Here is a 17,235-nt window from a genome sequence, read left to right as displayed (position 1 = left end):
GGGACATAGTATCTTCTATCAACAGAAACAGTGTTTCCAGGTGCTCTTCAAGTTTGTAGTCATGGCAGCTTTGAAGACAGTCTCAGAAGTAACAGGACAAGAACTCATGATAGAAATCAATAAATCCTTTTATAATTTTAGCAGTTGATATGGAGATTATCTCCTTCACAGGCTAAAGAGTAGCCAGTTACAAGCATCTGATTTAAGGGCAGGGAAAGAATATGAGAAATTATATAGCTTGAAGCTTTTAAAGAAAGCTGCATGGAGCATTATCAGAATCAGCATTACAAATTTTTTTTTCTGTGTAAATAAATACTCAGAAGTCAGTTCCTAAATTCCCCTTTTTTAACAGCTGAGCCATGAATTTGATTTTTAAGGTTTCATTTGTCTTGCTTTTCTGTTCGCAAATCAGATAAAGGTGATTTTTCATTTACTGTTGGGTTAAATTACTAGTAAGACACCACACAACCTGTTTGTGTCTAAGGGTTTAGACCCCTAACTTACTTAGAAATTAATTTCTTTGTCATGTAGCAAAAAATTGCTTTTCTAAGTATGAATTAGAAATTAGAATTGAAAGTTATCTATTGCATTACTAAATATCAATAACTTTAAGTTAAAATAAGCCATTTTTGTTTTGAACATGAAGCTTTATGCCCATTAACTTAAACTTTTTAATTTGAAATAGAAGTTTGCAGGAAATGGCAAAGAAAGTATCTGTGGACTCTTTACCCAGCTTTTCCCAAAGGTGACACCTAACAACTGTAATGTAGTCAAACTGTGACACTGACATGAATGAATACAGAGCCTAATCTTTTTTTAAAGTATAGTTGATTTACAGTGCTGTTAGTTTCAGGTGTTTTTTTCACCATTTAAAAAATCTTAGCATATTTTTTATGCTCTTTGCCCATTCACTTCAAATATTTTGTTTTATAGGAGTTTATACAGAGAAATCCTCTTCTTATCATTAGTATCTCTTGGAAGAGAGAATATTGATATTGGTAAGTTGGTCAAATGTGGATTACTAAAGGTGGTTTAGTCTTATTCTCATAATTTAAAAAATTCTAACTGGTATGGGTAAATACTCCATTTGCCTTTTAAAAGATTTCTAGCTTTAAATGTGCAATTTATGTATATAAAATGATTTGACTACCACTTTTAAATGCATAGCTTTCATCTTATTAACAAATTCCAACTACATTTTTGAAAATATCTTTCAGAGGCTTTTGACAATGAGTATGGACTTGCATACAACAGTCTGTCTCCAGATATTCTTGAAAAGTTGCAGAAAATTGATGCTCCACCAAGTATCAGTGTGGAATGGTGCAGGAAGTGTTTTGGAATGCTTCTCATTTAAATATAACAGATTGTCTAGACTTTTGACACAGTACTGGGGGAATAGACTCAATCTGGAGACATTCAAGGTTTTTTCATAATACAAATTGGCGAAAACAGAAATGAACTTAGTCTTGGGACAGTATTTATGATGAAATCGTACTGAATCATCTCAGTGTAAAAATGCCATTAAAATGCCCCAAGGTTTATTGAAGATTTATAATTTCTGAGCTGTTTATATCTGCTGAAAATTGGTATCACATTTTTCAGTATTTCTAGTAGTTTGATAATGGAAAACCACTCTTGGCATTTTGTTTGTTTGAAGCTGTTGAGTTTGGGGGAGCGGCAAATTAACGTAAACTTGCCTAACCCCCAAACAAATGAAATCTCAATTATAACAGCAACTGTTTGTGTATTGTGTATATATGTGTGGCTGTGTAGGTGTCTATTCAGCCATATTATATTTATTAAAATTCTTAAATTGCATGTTGCAATAGTTTTTTGAAAGGGGTTTCCAACTATTAAAATGACTACTACTAAACTCATATGTAGTCATTTAAGTTCATAATTACCTGAAAGTCTGATGAAAACTGCCATGCCTTTGACTTCAAAATTAATATATTATTTTTACCCTTCATGCTATATATTAGCTCCCTTAACGGGTTATATTTCAAATATAACCAGTTCCTTCATCCTCTTCCCAGTACCATGTTAATTTGCAACAGCTTTAAAATGGAATAAATGAGCCAAATAGTTTAAATGAAATTAGATCAGCATCATAATTTACAAAATTAAAATTCTTGTGTATGTCTTTGGGTCTGAAATTGTTCAGGCACATAAATTGTTGCTATTGTTCACTTTTAAAAACCTGTGGAATAACTTGCACTGCAGAATTCTATTCTTGTATATTTAGATTGTATGCTTATTTGTGCATTTGTAAATATGGTTTTTTAGGATGAATCAATTAAGTCTTAAAACATTAAAGCTTATTAAGCTTGTTGCTTGTAGGTTTAAGAAAATCACGACCTCACACGCCTCACTGACATTCATGCCTTTCATTAAACCATCCCTTAAGGATAGTAAATTTGTCTTCCTTACCTTTGCATGCATGGTTTGAAAAACCAATGATTGTGTGTGCTTCCTTTTACAGTAATTATGCAGATGACTGAATCACAGTTGATAACTATTTCCAGATGGTACAGTTAACATCACACAGTTACTATACCAATCTTCCAAGATTTCAGGGTTATTAAGACCTATGCAGAATCCTTGTTTCAATTTATGGTTAAAGTGCTGAGTGAAAGAACTTTAGAATTCTCATTGCCTTAAAAATGGATCTTTTGCACTGTCTCAGAGTATATATTTTTTGCAACTTAAAACTTGGTACTAGTTTTAATACTTTTAACACTGCCCCAACAGAAAGTTTGGAATTACCTTGCATATAAAAAGAATTGAGGTTGAATAAAGTGAAAACTTCACAAGTTTGCTGTTCTCGTCTCTTACATTTTTAAGGCTCCTGAAATGTGCACAGTAATTCAAGTTCTTGTGGTCTTCAGAATTCCAGTATTGTCTGTTTTCCCACTTTTCTGTGGTTTTCAATAATTTGAACTAAATTACTCAACAAAGCACTTCCCACTAAAAATTACTGATGATGTATTCCTAAATCTTACACATTTAGGAATATTATGAATTTTACAGTAACTATTAATCTAAAAAACATTCATTATAAAGCTTGGCCTATTTAGAAATAAGACTGATTTGTATTGAAGTTGCTTAAAGGCCTTTTCTAGCACCTACCACTGGGCAATAGAAATTTATAACAAAGACAAAACATCAAATTATTGAGACTTAAATCTAATTAACTTCTGAAAACCCATCTTTCAAAATATGCCAGGTTAGCATTTCCTTACTCTGGTTTTAGATTAACTGCATCAGCTGCATTTTATACATTGATTATAGCAACCTGCATTTTGCAATGTTAAAGTTTTAAATCTACCAGATTTCATGAGCTAGAACGGTCGAGGCCCACCTCATTTATCCACGTTAGGGACTGTACTCCTTGAAATCATAGTGGTTCTCGTGTTTTATGCATTAGAATCAACCAGCTACTGGGTTAGAAGTCTGGATTTATACCAGACCTGCCTGCCTTTTGGCCTGTTACCCTGTAAGACTCTAACTTCTCTGTCAATTGCCAACTGAAGTTTTGTAACTCTTAAGAGCTAATGGTCCTAAAAAAATAAATAAATTAATTAAAAAAAAAAAAAAAGAGCTAATGGTCCTATACAGCAGATATTAACAACACTGTAAATCACCTCACTCCAATTTAAAAAAGACCTGTGGATCCCCTCTATGAATCTTGCCTCAAACTTCCCAATCATCATCCACTTTTTAGCCAGATCCTTGGGTAATTCTTCTGCACACTCTTAACTGAAGCACTTCAGTCTCTATCTGCATGCCAAAGCCACTTGAAAATTTTACTCACCTGTGTTAATACGTAATTTCCGAAAAGAAGTACCTTTTAAAGCCTAACGTACCTTCTTTCAAGACCCTCTCGTCTGTTAAGGGTTTGAATAAAGGTTCTAACTGCAGTTACTATAGAAAGCAGACATGATACATACAGAAAAAAAATTCACTTTTGGGAATTCCCTGGTGGTCCAGTGGTTAGGAGTATGCTCTGAATGCCACAGGTCTGGGTTCAATCCCTAACCAGGAGCTAAGATCCTACATCCCATAAACCACACAGTACAAGGTATACTTTCTGTGCACATCCTTCATAGATGCAAGAGTGTCTAAAAACAGGTACAGTCAAGTCCCTTGGAGAGTGTGAAATGTAATAAAAATGTAAATTCACCTGAGTTGAAAAGGTTTCTGTTAATGTATTACATCTGCACTGTTTTTAAAAGCTTTGTAAAAACTATTCTAAAAATGGTATCCATTAACTGTGTTTGTCACAAGTTACTCTTTTTAACATATAACAATGTCCATCTTCACAAAGGCACTTTTCATATATCGTGTAGAAACTACATTCCTTAAAATAAAGTCTGTCAAAGATTAATAGTCCTAAGTCATTTATTTCCCCCATTCTGTCCCATGCCTTGCTGAAAAGTCAATCAATCAATGTAAGAATTCTGAGACACCCACTACTCTGTTCTGGCCATTTCTTCCACTATCATATATAGTCTGTTTCCGAATATGAAGGACTATCACTTTCAAGTATCTCTTGCAGACCTATTCCACTGCTGGATTATACAGTACCTCCTTTTTCATGTTTGCAGACCTTCATTTATCTATTTGATCATCAATTAAAAGTCAAGAAGGGAGAGCTGATGTCTGATCTTATTTATTTGTTACTCTTAGAACATCTCATTTTTGACTGGACTCAGACTTAGAAGTAGAAGCTCTCAGAGAGGACAGCCTCCGTCTCTTGGCAATCTGTTCCTGCCGTTTTTCTTTGGCCTCCTGAACAAAACAAAACAAAACACAAAGTGCAGTTAAAGCTTATCTGGATTAAAAAATGCAAATCCCATAACTCCTATTTCCCACTGAGATTTACCTTCATTCTCTTGGCCAAAAGTTTAGCATATTCTGCAGCCTCTTCTTTATTTTTCTTAGTACGCTGTTTCTTCAGAGCAATACGCCGGCGTTTGTGCTGCAGAACTCGTGGAGTCACGAGACGCTGAATCTTGGGTGCTTTAGTCCTAGGTTTCTTACCTAAAAATTTAGATGACTCAATTACTTCCATACCCTTGCTCAATAGAACCCACATTTATATTTTTAAAACATCAGAGATTCAAACTTAGTAGCACATTTAATCCTAATGGCTCACTAAATACCAACAGTTTGGATATCAAGTTCAAGGTCATACATAAATTTATGTTACTTAGCTGAAAAGATGGATGTCCTATCTTAATTTTTACTACTCACTTTGATATCCCTTCCATAATTACATTGTCTTAGTAGGATATTATGTATCTATACCATAAGACATGTGAACATTACTTTAAAACAGTATTTAATTTGTTATGAAAACTAAGTAAAGCATTAGCTGCGTCACTGTCTCACCCACCATGCTTTGAATTCCAAATTGGTTTTCAAATTTCTATTTTCCAAGATAGGAAGGACCTGCTTATCTGCTTATGAGGAGTAAAACCATCAACATTCATTAAATTTTTTTTGCTGTGCTGTGCTGCTTGTAGGAGCTTAGTTCCCCAACCAGGATTTGCACCTGGGCCACCACAGTAAAAGCAAAGTCCTAACCACTGGACCACCAGCAAATTCCTAGGAGTATCTTCATTGAGCCTGTCTGGATTATAAATCTGCTTCACAGCAGGAGTCTTTTCAGATGTAATGGTTTTAGTTTGTGGACCCCTGTGAGAGCAATAAACACTCCATATAAATAGTCTAAGACTAAATGATCAATAAAGGAATTATAAAGAAACAAAAACCATCTTATAAATACTATGAGCTAGCACTTACTAATGTTATTTCCAGGGATGCAACTACAATTACTTTTTAAAGTGTATGATCTTCATGAGGATAATTGTGTATTTATACCATATCTTCAGCACTTAATAGAACCTGGCACAGAAAAGGTTTCCAAATATTTGGAATGAGTGACCAATAAGCACTCACCACATGCCAGGTATTAATTAGCTTATTTAAGCCCACAGTCCTGGAAACCAATACCCCAATTTTTTCCGATTTGTCAGGAAAACTCAACCTGAAACTAACATGTTATTTATGATGATGTGTTATGTTGACTAATAAACAATATACCTGCTTAAAATATAAAACACCAAGTTTTCTTGAAAAAACTAAAAACTGAGTTCCCATATGATCCAACAATCTCACTCCAAGACATGACTGTAATTCAGAAAGATACATGCTCCCCTATGTCCATAGCAGCACTATTCATAATAGCCAAGACAGGAAAACAACCTCAATGTCCAGCAACAGATGAATGGATGTCATGGATATATACAGTGGAATACTAAACTACAAAAAACGACAGTGTCATTTAACCTAGAGATGATCACACTGAGTGAAGCCACAGTTAAGACAAATACCGTATCACTTACATGTGGATTCCAAAATACAACACAAACTTTACAAAACAGACTCACTGACAGAACAGACTTGTGGTTGCCAAGGGAGGTTGGGTGTGGAGGGATGGATTTGGAGTTAGGGATTCTCAGATGCAAATTATTACACATGGAATAAAGGCCTACTCATATCATAGCACAGCAAACTACATTCAATAACCTGAGATAAATCATAACAGAAAAGATTTTACATATAACTGAATCACTTTGCTGTACAACAAAATTAACTTTAATAAAACATTTTTATAGTAAGTCAACTATACTTCAACATAATAATTATATATATAATATGTTCCCTGGTATTTTGAATGGTTTTCTAATTCGCAAAACTATCGCTATCCACATTCAGAAGTTAAAGCAACTTACGTTAATGAAAGCATCAACTTTATCAACTTCGGTAAACAAAAAATTAAAACCACTGATACGTTAAGAAAGCAAGTGTGTGGGCATGAGAGCATATTCAATCACAATTCCAGACTTTTAACCCCAAAGCAATGAACTTAACTGACAGGTTATCTTTGAAAGAACTCATACAATGACTCAAAAGCAAATTTTCAAGAAAAATTCTAACACTATAGGGCACTGGTTATAATGAGTATTAATTCCAATTGCATACCTTGACCCTTTTCCACACTAATTTCCTAAAAATGCATATTCTAGGTAAATAGTAGGCAGAGATTGGCTTCCAACATGCATAAAGAATGGTACAACCAATGAAATTAAGCAAGCTCTATATTGCATAATCCCTCATACCGTCTTTGTTTAGGGGCTTTCGCACAACATATTGGCGGACATCATCTTCTTTAGAGAGATTGAAAAGTTTGCGGATTCTGCTGGCTCTTTTGGGACCCAGGCGACGAGGCACTGTAGTATCAGTGAGTCCAGGAATATCCTTTTCCCCTAAAAGAAAAAAGTGAACAGATGTTTTTAATTCAACAACTTCCTTACAAACAAGAACCCTAAACTGTTCAGGCATTGCCAAAGCGAGGTCCACTTTCAAAGATAATCAGCTTTAAGTCAGTGTTGACAAAAATAAAACTCCAGAATAAAAGGCTCACCTTTTTTCACGATGACCAAATTGAGAACACTCAGATTGGCATCCACAATGCAACCCCGTACAGATTTGCGCTTTCTCTCTCCAGTCCTCCTTGGTCTGTAACAGGAATGCCCCTTACTCAGTAGCAGGCGAACTCTGCCATGGGTCAAGACACCCTGCTTCATGGGGAAACCCTGCTTATCGTTCCCGCCACTGATTCGGACCACATAACCCTGCAGGAGAACACGATGACAAGTTAAAGACAAAGCATTGTGGCCTCTGAGAAGTACACCCTTAAGTCTACTTAGTACCGTTCATTAGGACCGATTTGACACTTTAAATAGTTTTCTCTGGTCACTAAATTTGTCTATACTTCCAGTTTCCCAAGTTAGATTAGCAAAATCCTTTCGACCAAGTCATATTTCTAGTCTTTATTTTACCGGAGTTGTTAACTCTTGGGGTAGAAACAGTATGTTATGAAACCTAAGTATCAAGGAACCACAAATCAGAAACAACCTTCTTGGCACTTTTGAAGATCCCTTTGGAGACCTTTAGCTTGCAGGTCAAGAACAATATATTTTTCATTTGATCTACGTAAACATAACCCTGCCAAGTGATAGAGCCACCTTATAAAGTGACATTTGGAACTAACCTAAGGTTGGGAAACAACCCGAGTGTGAACCCCATTACATTTACCAATTACCAATAGCGTTTACCACCTCTCTTAAATAGAGCTAACAATTCAACGCGACAGTTCAACTTTTACCTTCCATTCTTCACCCAGAGCGTCAGCAGCAACTTCTGTGGCCATACGCTTCTCGTAGAAGGTACGAAGTTTTCGTTCATCGTCCACTTCAATGAGCTTCTGGCAGCCAGTGGCCGGGAAAGAGATGTTCAGCTAAAAATTATAAACGAGGGGGAAAAGAATTTCATGAAAATAGCAGAACCACTAGAAAAGTTATTCCATAGCAAAAAGCCTTTCCTGTCACCCGCACACAACAGAAAATTATTCACTAAAGGACACGTGCAAGGCGCCACAAACACGGCACTAAAAATAGGACCTATCTTGCAAGGCTTGCGGAATGCCGCCACGGAGAATTACGGTCCACAGCCGTTCACTCTCTCAGATCAAGGAGTCTGACCTACGTGCCGTCAGCTCGGCCGCCTCTATCCTGCCTGAGGGTCAAGTCGCCACCATGGCGCTCCCAGACCGGCGTAGCTCCAGCTGCAATCGCTCGCCATCCGCTCTCCCATGGAGCTCCGGCCCCAGAAGAGCGATCCTTCTCCTGCCTCAGACTCTTCTCCATCGAGGGCTAGGATTTTCGAGCGCAACGACACATCGTAGGGCTTGCTCCACGTTCCACAAGCCTACCCGGACACCCGCCACCAGTTCCTACCTTCATTCTGAAGCGGCCGACAGCCTCCGAGGCGCCACGAAAAAGAGACCCAACTTCCGCTTAGCCCAGGTCACATAGGCTCTTCCAGTTCTCGCGAGATGTGTAGACGCCTGGTATAGTGGAAGTGAGTATTGGTAGGCAGTACTTCCGGGGTGGGGTTAATCAGCGGTTGGGAGATAAGAGTCGGTAGGCGGTGCGTACGAGGCGGCACAGGTTTAGTACGGAAGACTAGTTTTTCTACTGCTTGTTCTTTCCCGTATGATTCTGGGTTAGGAAGCAGTTCTGCTCGGTCCCGGACACTGCTTCTGATGATACCAAGGAAGGAGGCGGGATCGGAGTTCTACTATCCTGCGCTCTCCTGTACCTCAGGCTCCATCCGAAGATTTCCAGTTTAGGAGCGTGCCCTGCCCTGGTTCCGGTCTTGAAAAATTGTGGTTTGATTTTTCTTAAATACTTGATCATCCACGTCCTTTAACCGCTTTGCAGTCATCGTTCTGTCACGTGCGTGAGTGCTAAGTTCCTTGGGTCGAGTCCGACTCTTGGGACCCCATGGAATGAAGCCCTCCAGGCTCCTCTGTCCATGTGATTCTTCAGGCAAGAATACTGGAGTGGGTTGCCATGCCCTCCCCCAGATAATCTCCAGACCCAGGGATGGAACCCGCGTCCCTTCTGTCTCCTGGATTGGCAGGCGGGTTCTTTACCACTATCGCCACCTGCAGGTCTATCACAGAATGATGCATTCAGCCAGCGTTTCTTGGAAGCCAGTTAACCATAGTTTACTCCTAGTCCCGGTGTAGAGCCTCTCTGCTTTCTGCCTTTTTTCTGCGATCTTTTTAAAACGCAAAGTTCTGTCACTCCATTGTTGGAGATGCACAATTTATTTCCCACTACAATTAAATACTTTCCAAATTTCTAAACCTACTTTCATATATTTTTCACAGTCAAAAACTCAGCTTTTGCCATTTGTTAATGCCATGCAAGGCTTTCAGCTTACATGTCCCTCTTAAGAGAAGCCTTTCCTGACCACACAACCGGAAATTGTATTCCTCTCTAGTGTAGCACTATTTTCCTTTATCAGTTCAGTTCAGTCGCTCAGTCGTGTCCGACTCTTTGCGACCCCATGAATCGCAGCACACCAGGCCTCCCTGTTCATCACCAACTCCTGGAGTTCACTCAGACTCACGTCCATCAAGTCAGTGATGCCATCCAGCCATCTCATCCTCTATCGTCCCCTTCTCCTCCTGCCCCCAATCCCTCCCAGCATCAGAATCTATTCCAATGAGTCAACTCTTCGCATGAGGTGGCCAAAGTACTGGAGTTTCAGCTTTAGCATCATTCCTTCCAAAGAACACCAGGGCTGATCTCCTTCAGAATGGACTGATTGGATCTCCTTGCAGTCCAAGGGACTCTCAAGAGTCTTCTCCAACACCACAGTTCAAAAGCATCAGTTCTTCGGCGCTCAGGCTTCTTCACAGTCCAACTCTCACATCCATACATGACCACAGGAAAAACCATAGCCTTGACTAGACGAACCTTTGTTGGCAAAGTAATGTCTCTGCTTTTGAATATGCTGTCTAGGTTGGTCATAACTTTCCTTCCAAGGAGTAAGCGTCTTTTAATTTCATGGCTGCAGTCACCATCTGCAGTGATTTTGGAGCCCAAAAAAATAAAGTCTGACACTGTTTCCACTGTTTCCCCATCTATTTCCCATGAAGTGATGGGACCAGATGCCATGATCTTTGTTTTCTGAATGTTGAGCTTTAAGCCAACTTTTTCATTCTCCACTTTCACTTTCATCAAGAGGCTTTTGAGTTCCTATTCACTTTCTGCCATACGGGTGGTGTCATCTGCATATCTGAGGCTATTGATATTTCTCCTGGCAATCCTGATTCCAGCTTGTGCTTCTTTCAGTTCAGCGTTTCTCATGATGTACTCTGCATATAAGTTAAATAAGCAGGGTGACAATATACAGCCTTGATGTACTCCTTTCCCAATTTGGAACCAGTTTGTTGTTCCATGTCCAGGTCTAACTGTTGCTTCCTGACCTGCATACAAATTTCTCAAGAGGCAGATCAAGTGGTCTGGTATTCCCATCTCTTTCAGAATTTTCCACAGATTATTGTGATCCACACAGTCAAAGGCTTTGGCATAGTCAATAAAGCAGAAACAGATGTTTTTCTGGAACTCTCTTGCTTCTTCCATGACCCAGTGGATGTTGGCAATTTGATCTCTGGTTCCTGTGCCTTTTCTAAAACCAGCTTGAACATCAGGAAGTTCACGGTTCACGTATTGCTGAAGCCTGGCTTGGAGAATTTTGAGCATTACTTTGCTAGCGTGTGAGATGAGTGCAATTGTGCGGTAGTTTGCACATTCTTTGGCATTGCCTTTCTTTGGGATTGGAATGAAAACTGACCTTTTCCAGTCCTATGGCCACTGCTGAGTTTTCCAAATTTGCTGTCATATTGAGATCAGCACTTTCACAGCATCATCTTCCAGGATTTGAAATAGCTCAACTGGAATTCCAGTTATAATTTTCCTTTATAGTACTATTTAATCATGATACATAAATGGTCTGCTTATGGTCTGTCTGCATACTAGATGGTAAATTAGGCTAGGTCTCATAACTTCACTAAGGTATACTCAGGAAGCAGTAAAATGCATGGCTCTTAATAAGTAAGGCTCAGTAATATGTGATCATAACCCTAGTTTTGATATGTATTAGTCTTTCAGAGTGTGGTAGTATGGAGCCAGCCAGCAGAGGAAGAATGAGTTGAGTGTATTACAGTAAATCTTGAATCAGCAATGATTCAGCTCTTAATAGAACAGAAAGATGCAGGGAAAATACGGTGCATTTGATAGTCCTCCAGAACATTGTTGGGAGAATGAAAATCCAGGTGATCTAACTTTGAAACCCACAGTACCCTGAAGAATGGAACACTTACTATCTATTACGTATTTACTCCATAGTTTTTCCTCAAGAAAAAAACCCCTACGTTTAAAATAAATTTTTACTTTCCAAGATTATCACATCCATCTTCTGCTTCGGTATCACAAAGTTTTGAGTTTAGGCCTGCTTCACATTCAAAGTTGAAAGATTGTGCTAAACCCTATTTGTGTGGTAAGTCGCTTCAGTTGTGTCTGACTCTTTGCGACCTTGTGGACTGTAGCCCACCAGGCTCCTCTGTCCATGGGATTCTCCAGGCAAAAATACTGGAGTGGATTATCATGGCCTCCTCCAGGAGATCTTCCTGACCCAGGGATCAAACCCATGACTCATATCTCCTGCATTGGCAGTTAGGTTCTTTACCACTAGCGCCATCTGGGAGGCCCAAATCCTGTGTAATAAGTAAGTGTTAGTCACTCAGTCGTGCCCAACTCTTTGCGACCCCATGCACTGCCGCCCACCAGGCTCCTATGTCCATGAGATTTTCCAAGCAAGAATACTGGAATGGTTGCCATTTCTTTCTCCAGAGGATCTTCCCTGACCCAGGAATCGAACCCAGGTCTCCTGCACTGCAGGCAGATTCTTAACCAACTGAGCTACAAGGGAAGATATTAGTGTAGAAAGTGTGGCCAAATGATGTATTTAAATTCAGTATATGTAATTTTTGTTATTAAGGTGAAATTGACGTAGCATAAAACCATTCATTTTTATGTGAACAATTAATTCAGTGGCATTTAGCACTCACAGTGTTGTTTGGTCAGCACCTCTATTGGTGCCAAGACAGTTTCATCACCCCAAAAGGAAACCTTATATCCATTAAGCAATTGCTCCCCATTCCCCTCTTCCACCAGCCCCTAGTAGCCACAATCTGTGCACTGTCTATATGAATTTACTTAATCTATATATTTCATATAAATGAAATTATACAGTATGTGATCTCTGTATCTGCCTTCAAATTTTTTTTACATTCATCCACATTGTAGTGCGTATCTGTTTTTTAATTCCTTTTAATGACTGAATAATATCACTTTGTACGTGTAGGTCGCAGTTTGTTTATCCATTCATCCACCAATAGACATTTGGGCTGTTTCCAACTTTTTTTTTTAAGTTTATTTTTGGCTGCACTGGGTCTTCATTGCTGTGCTTTCTCCAGTTGTGGCAAATGAGGGCCACTCTCTAGTTGCAGCTTCTCAACGTGGTGGCTTCTCCTGCTGTGGAGCATGAGCTCCAGGGTGGGTGGGCTCAGTAGTTGTGGCCAGCAGACTCCAGAATGCAGGCTCAGTAGTTGTGGTGCAGGGGCTTAGTTTCCCCACAGAATATGAAATCTTCCTGGACCAGGGATCAAACCCATGTCCCCTGTGCTGGCAGGCAGATTTTTAACCACTGGACCACCAGGCAAGAGGTGGTGATTGCACAACACTGTGATCTAAATTGTTCATGTGAAAATGAATGATTTTATGCTGTGTCAATTTCACCTTAACAACAAAAATTACATACACTGAATTTAAAGGCATCATTTGGGCACACTCTTTACATTAATATCAGATGATCAAACAGGATTTCAGCCTGCCAGGTGGCGCTAGAAGTCCTGTTTCCCACCAGAAGTCCTGTTTGCAACTTCTGACTACTGTAAATAGTGGTGGTATGTTGAGCACCTATTTTTAGTCCTTTGGGGTATATAGGAGGAACTGCTGGGTCATGTGGTAATTCTGTGCCTCCTAGGAGAACTGCTAAACTGTTCGGTTTCATTTTTCATTCTCCTCAGAAATGTATGCATTTGTTATTTTGTTACTTTATCTCTCCTTTTAAATTATAGTCTTCCTAGTCGGACAGAGCAACTTCACTTTCACTTTTCACTTTCATGCATTGGAGAAGGAAATGGCAACTCCAGTATTCTTGCCTGGAGAATCCCAGGGCTGGGGAGCCTGGTGGGCTGCCGTCTATGGGGTCGCACAGAGTCGGACACGACTGAAGCGACTTAGCAGCAGCAGTAGCGGGTCTGAAGTGGTACCTCAGTGTGGTCTTGATTTTCATGTCCCTAATGACTAATTATGTTGAGCATCTTGGCCATTTGTATATTTTCTGTAGAGAAATGTTTATTCAAGCCCTTTGCCCTTTTTTTTTTCTAAGCTCTATTTTTATTGAAGTAGTAGTAGTGAGTTAATATGAGGCAAATAGTAAAATCCAGAACTATTCCTCAGGTTTTTGTCTTTTCTAGTGCATTTTTTATTGTGGTAAAAGACATGAAATTTACCGTCTTAACAATTTTTAAGTATGCAGTTCAGTCGTGTTAAATATATTCACGTTGCTGTGAAACTATCTCCAGAACTATTTCCTCTTGCAAAACTGGAACTCTGGACTCATAAAACAGCTCCCTTTTTCCCTTCTCCTCATCCCTGGTAACCATCAGTCTTATATATCTATGAATTTGACTACTTTAGGTAATTGATACAGTTAGAATCATACAGTACATGTCTTCTTGTGGCTGGTTTATTTCACTAAACATAATGTCCTCAAGGGTCATCCATGCTGTAGCATGTGACAAGATTTCCTTCCTTTTTAAGACTGAAAAATATTTCATTGTATTTATATACCACATTTTATGTATCCATCTGTCTGTTGGTGAACATTTGGATTGCTTCCACTTCTTAGCTGTTGTCAATTCTGGTATTAACATAGACATGCATATCTCTTGGAGACCCTGTTTTCAATTCTTTTGTATATATATCTAGAAGTGAGATTGCTGGATCATATGGTAATTCAATTTTAAATTTTAAGGAATGATGCTAAAGCTGAAACTCCAGTACTTTGGCCACCTCATGCGAAGAGTTGACTCATTGGAAAAGACTCTGTTGCTGGGAGGGATTGGGGGCAGGAGGAGAAGGGGACGACAGAGGATGAGATGGCTGGATGGCATCACTGACTCGATGGACATGAGTTTGAGTGAACTCCGGGAGATGGTGATGGACAGGGAGGCCTGGCGTGTTGCGATTCGTGGGGTTGCAAAGAGTCAGACACGACTGAGCGACTGAACTGAATTTCCATAGAAGTTGCACCATTTCATAATCCCACAAGGGCTTTTTTCGTATATTTGAATTGGCTTGTTTTCTTATTGAATTGTAAAATTTCTTTATATATTCTGAATGCTATACCCTTATTAGATATATAATGTCCAAATATTTTTTCCCATTTTATAGGTATCTTTCCACTTTCTTGATAAAGTCCATAGATGTACAATGGTTTTAAATTTTGATATAGTCCAGTTATCTAATTTGTCTGTTGTTGATTGTGCTCACATTCTCATATCTGAGACAAAGCCATTGCCAAATCCCAAATCCCTATATTCTTCTCCAATAACTTTATGGTTTGAGTTCTTGTATTTAGGTTGTTGATCCATTTTGAGTTAGTTTGTTAATGTGGTTTGCAGTTGGGAGCACAACTCCATTCTTTTGCACATGGACATCCAGTTGTCCTACCACCATTTGTTGAAGAGGATATCCTTTCCCTCTTTGAATGACCTTGGCACTTATGTTGAAAATCAATTGGCCATAGATGTACAAGTTTATTTCTGGCCTCTCGAGTCTGTTCCATTGATTTATGTATCTCTCTCTTTATGCCAGCACCACACTATTTTGATGTGTAGCTTTGCAGTAGGTTTCAAAATCAGGAACTGGAGTCCTTGACTTTTTTGAGGGCTTTTTTTTAGTTCTTTGGGATCCCATATGAATTTTTTACTCCTATATGCAATGTATGCTCTTGGAATTTTGATATGGATTGCATTTAACCTATATATCAATTTGGGGAGTATTGCCATTTTTATGACATTGTCTTTCACCTTATGAACATGATATGTCTCTCTATGTATTTAGGTCATCTTTAATTTTTTTCAGTACTGTTTTGTGGTTTTCAGTATGTAAGTCTTTCCCCTGCTTGACTAAGTTTATTCCTAGATATTTTGTTCTTGTGGATAACATATGATATATATTTTATATATATATATATATATATATTATATATATATATATATGCATGCATATACTATTTTTTCTAAGCCATTTGAAATTCAGAAGTATTTCACTTCTGAATACTTAAGGATATATTCTAAGAACACATAGCCTCAATATTGTTATCCCATCTAAAACTTATTATTTATATAATACATTCTACTATGCAGCCCATTTTTTAATTTTACTGATTACCCATAAATCTCTTTAGTTTTTCCCTCAAACCTATCAGCTCCAGAGCCTGGCCCCACCCATCAGCAGGTGAGTACCAGCCCCAGGATCCCCTGGGCCATGTAACCAGCAGACACTGCGTGAGATAGGGCCTAGTAGCTAATCAGACTATTGGCCAGCTCCACCTACCAACATATCCAAACAAAGGAACAAGACAAAACTCCAGAAAAAGAACTAAACAAAGTGGTAATAAGCAGTTTACCTGATAGAGAGTCCAAGGTAAAGACCATAAAGAGACTCAATGAACTTGGGAAAAGACTGGATGAACACAGTGAGAAATTTGATAGAGTAAAAATATATAAAGAAGAACCAAGCACAGCCAAATACAATAATGGAAATAAAAAATACATTAGAAAGGATCAATAATTCATACTACACAAGGCAATCTACAGACTTAATGTAGTTCCTATCAAAACGCCAAAGTCAGGGAATTCCTTGGCTATGCACTGGTTAGGACTCCATGCTCTCACTGCCTGGGGCCTAGGTTCAATCCCTGATCAGGAAACTAAGGTCCCACAATTTGGCACTGCAACCCAATTTCTTTTAAAAAGTCATTTTTCACAAAACTAAAACATAGAATTCTAAATTTGTATGAAAACATAAAAGACTCCAAATGGTCAAACAATCATGAGAAAGAAGAAGAAAACTAGAGGCATCATGCTTCCTGATTTTAAAATATAATGAAGTTACAGTAATCAAAACAGTATGCTACTGGCATAGAAAGAGACATATGGATCAATGGAACAGAATAGAGAGCCTAGAAATAAACCCACACTTACATGGTCAATCTATGACAAAGGAGGCAAGAATATGAAATGGAAAAATAGTGTTGGGGAAACAGGACAGCTACGTGCAAAAGAAACTGGACTGCTTTCTCACACCATAGACAAAAACAAACTCAAAATGAATTAAAACTTAACACAATGTTGTAAAGTAATTAGCCTCCAATTAAAATAAATAAATTAAAAAAATTAAAAAAAGATCCTACATTCTGCAGTTAAGATCTGGCACAGACAAAATGAAAACCAAAACAAAATAGGAGTCATTCTTAGCACTCCAGTCCACAGGCTAGAGTAGTTTGTCTCTTGTAACTGAACCCTGACTGAATATAACTATTTTAGCCCTTCAGTCTTTCAAGTTGTCATCTTTCAAAGCAAGTAAATTACCCAAAATTAAAGGCTTCAAGCTA

At 38.4% G+C, this 17,235-nt stretch overlaps 2 protein-coding genes across 4 annotated transcripts in view; one reads left to right on the top strand and one right to left on the bottom strand.

Moving 5' to 3' along the window:
- The window catches only part of DENND4C (DENN domain containing 4C), a 117,521-nt gene extending 114,708 nt beyond the window's left edge, over positions 1-2,813 (top strand). For all 3 annotated transcript variants that reach the window (XM_061425200.1, XM_061425199.1, XM_061425201.1), the window contains 2 exons: positions 934-998; positions 1,218-2,813. In XM_061425200.1, the coding sequence (XP_061281184.1) occupies positions 934-998; positions 1,218-1,354 (202 nt within the window). In that variant the 3' untranslated portion in view covers positions 1,355-2,813. The remainder of the gene's footprint in view (positions 1-933; positions 999-1,217) is intronic.
- Positions 2,814-4,383: 1,570 nt separating this feature from the next.
- On the bottom strand, positions 4,384-8,975 carry RPS6 (ribosomal protein S6). The gene is made up of 6 exons (XM_061425203.1): positions 8,868-8,975; positions 8,237-8,368; positions 7,493-7,703; positions 7,188-7,334; positions 4,886-5,043; positions 4,384-4,791 (listed from the first exon to the last, which is right to left on the bottom strand). Exons 1-6 carry the CDS (start codon positions 8,871-8,873, stop codon positions 4,696-4,698), a joined length of 750 nt encoding a protein of 249 aa, XP_061281187.1. The 5' UTR covers positions 8,874-8,975; the 3' UTR covers positions 4,384-4,695.
- Between the last annotated feature and the right edge of the window lie 8,260 nt (positions 8,976-17,235).

The sequence above is a fragment of the Bos javanicus genome, chromosome 8, assembly GCF_032452875.1.
Source record: "Bos javanicus breed banteng chromosome 8, ARS-OSU_banteng_1.0, whole genome shotgun sequence".
NCBI classification, from domain to species: Eukaryota; Metazoa; Chordata; class Mammalia; order Artiodactyla; family Bovidae; genus Bos; species Bos javanicus.
This window is presented reverse-complemented; position numbering and strand designations above follow the sequence as displayed.

Bases quoted from the DNA above. Each gene is read 5' to 3' on its own strand.
- RPS6 (XM_061425203.1), bottom strand. The intron at 7,704-8,236 runs GTAAAAGTTGAA...GTTCTCCTGCAG, and splicing joins CTCTGGGTGAAGAATGGAAG to GGTTATGTGGTCCGAATCAG. The intron at 5,044-7,187 runs GTATGAGGGATT...CTAAATTTTTAG, and splicing joins AAAGCCCCTAAACAAAGACG to GTAAGAAACCTAGGACTAAA.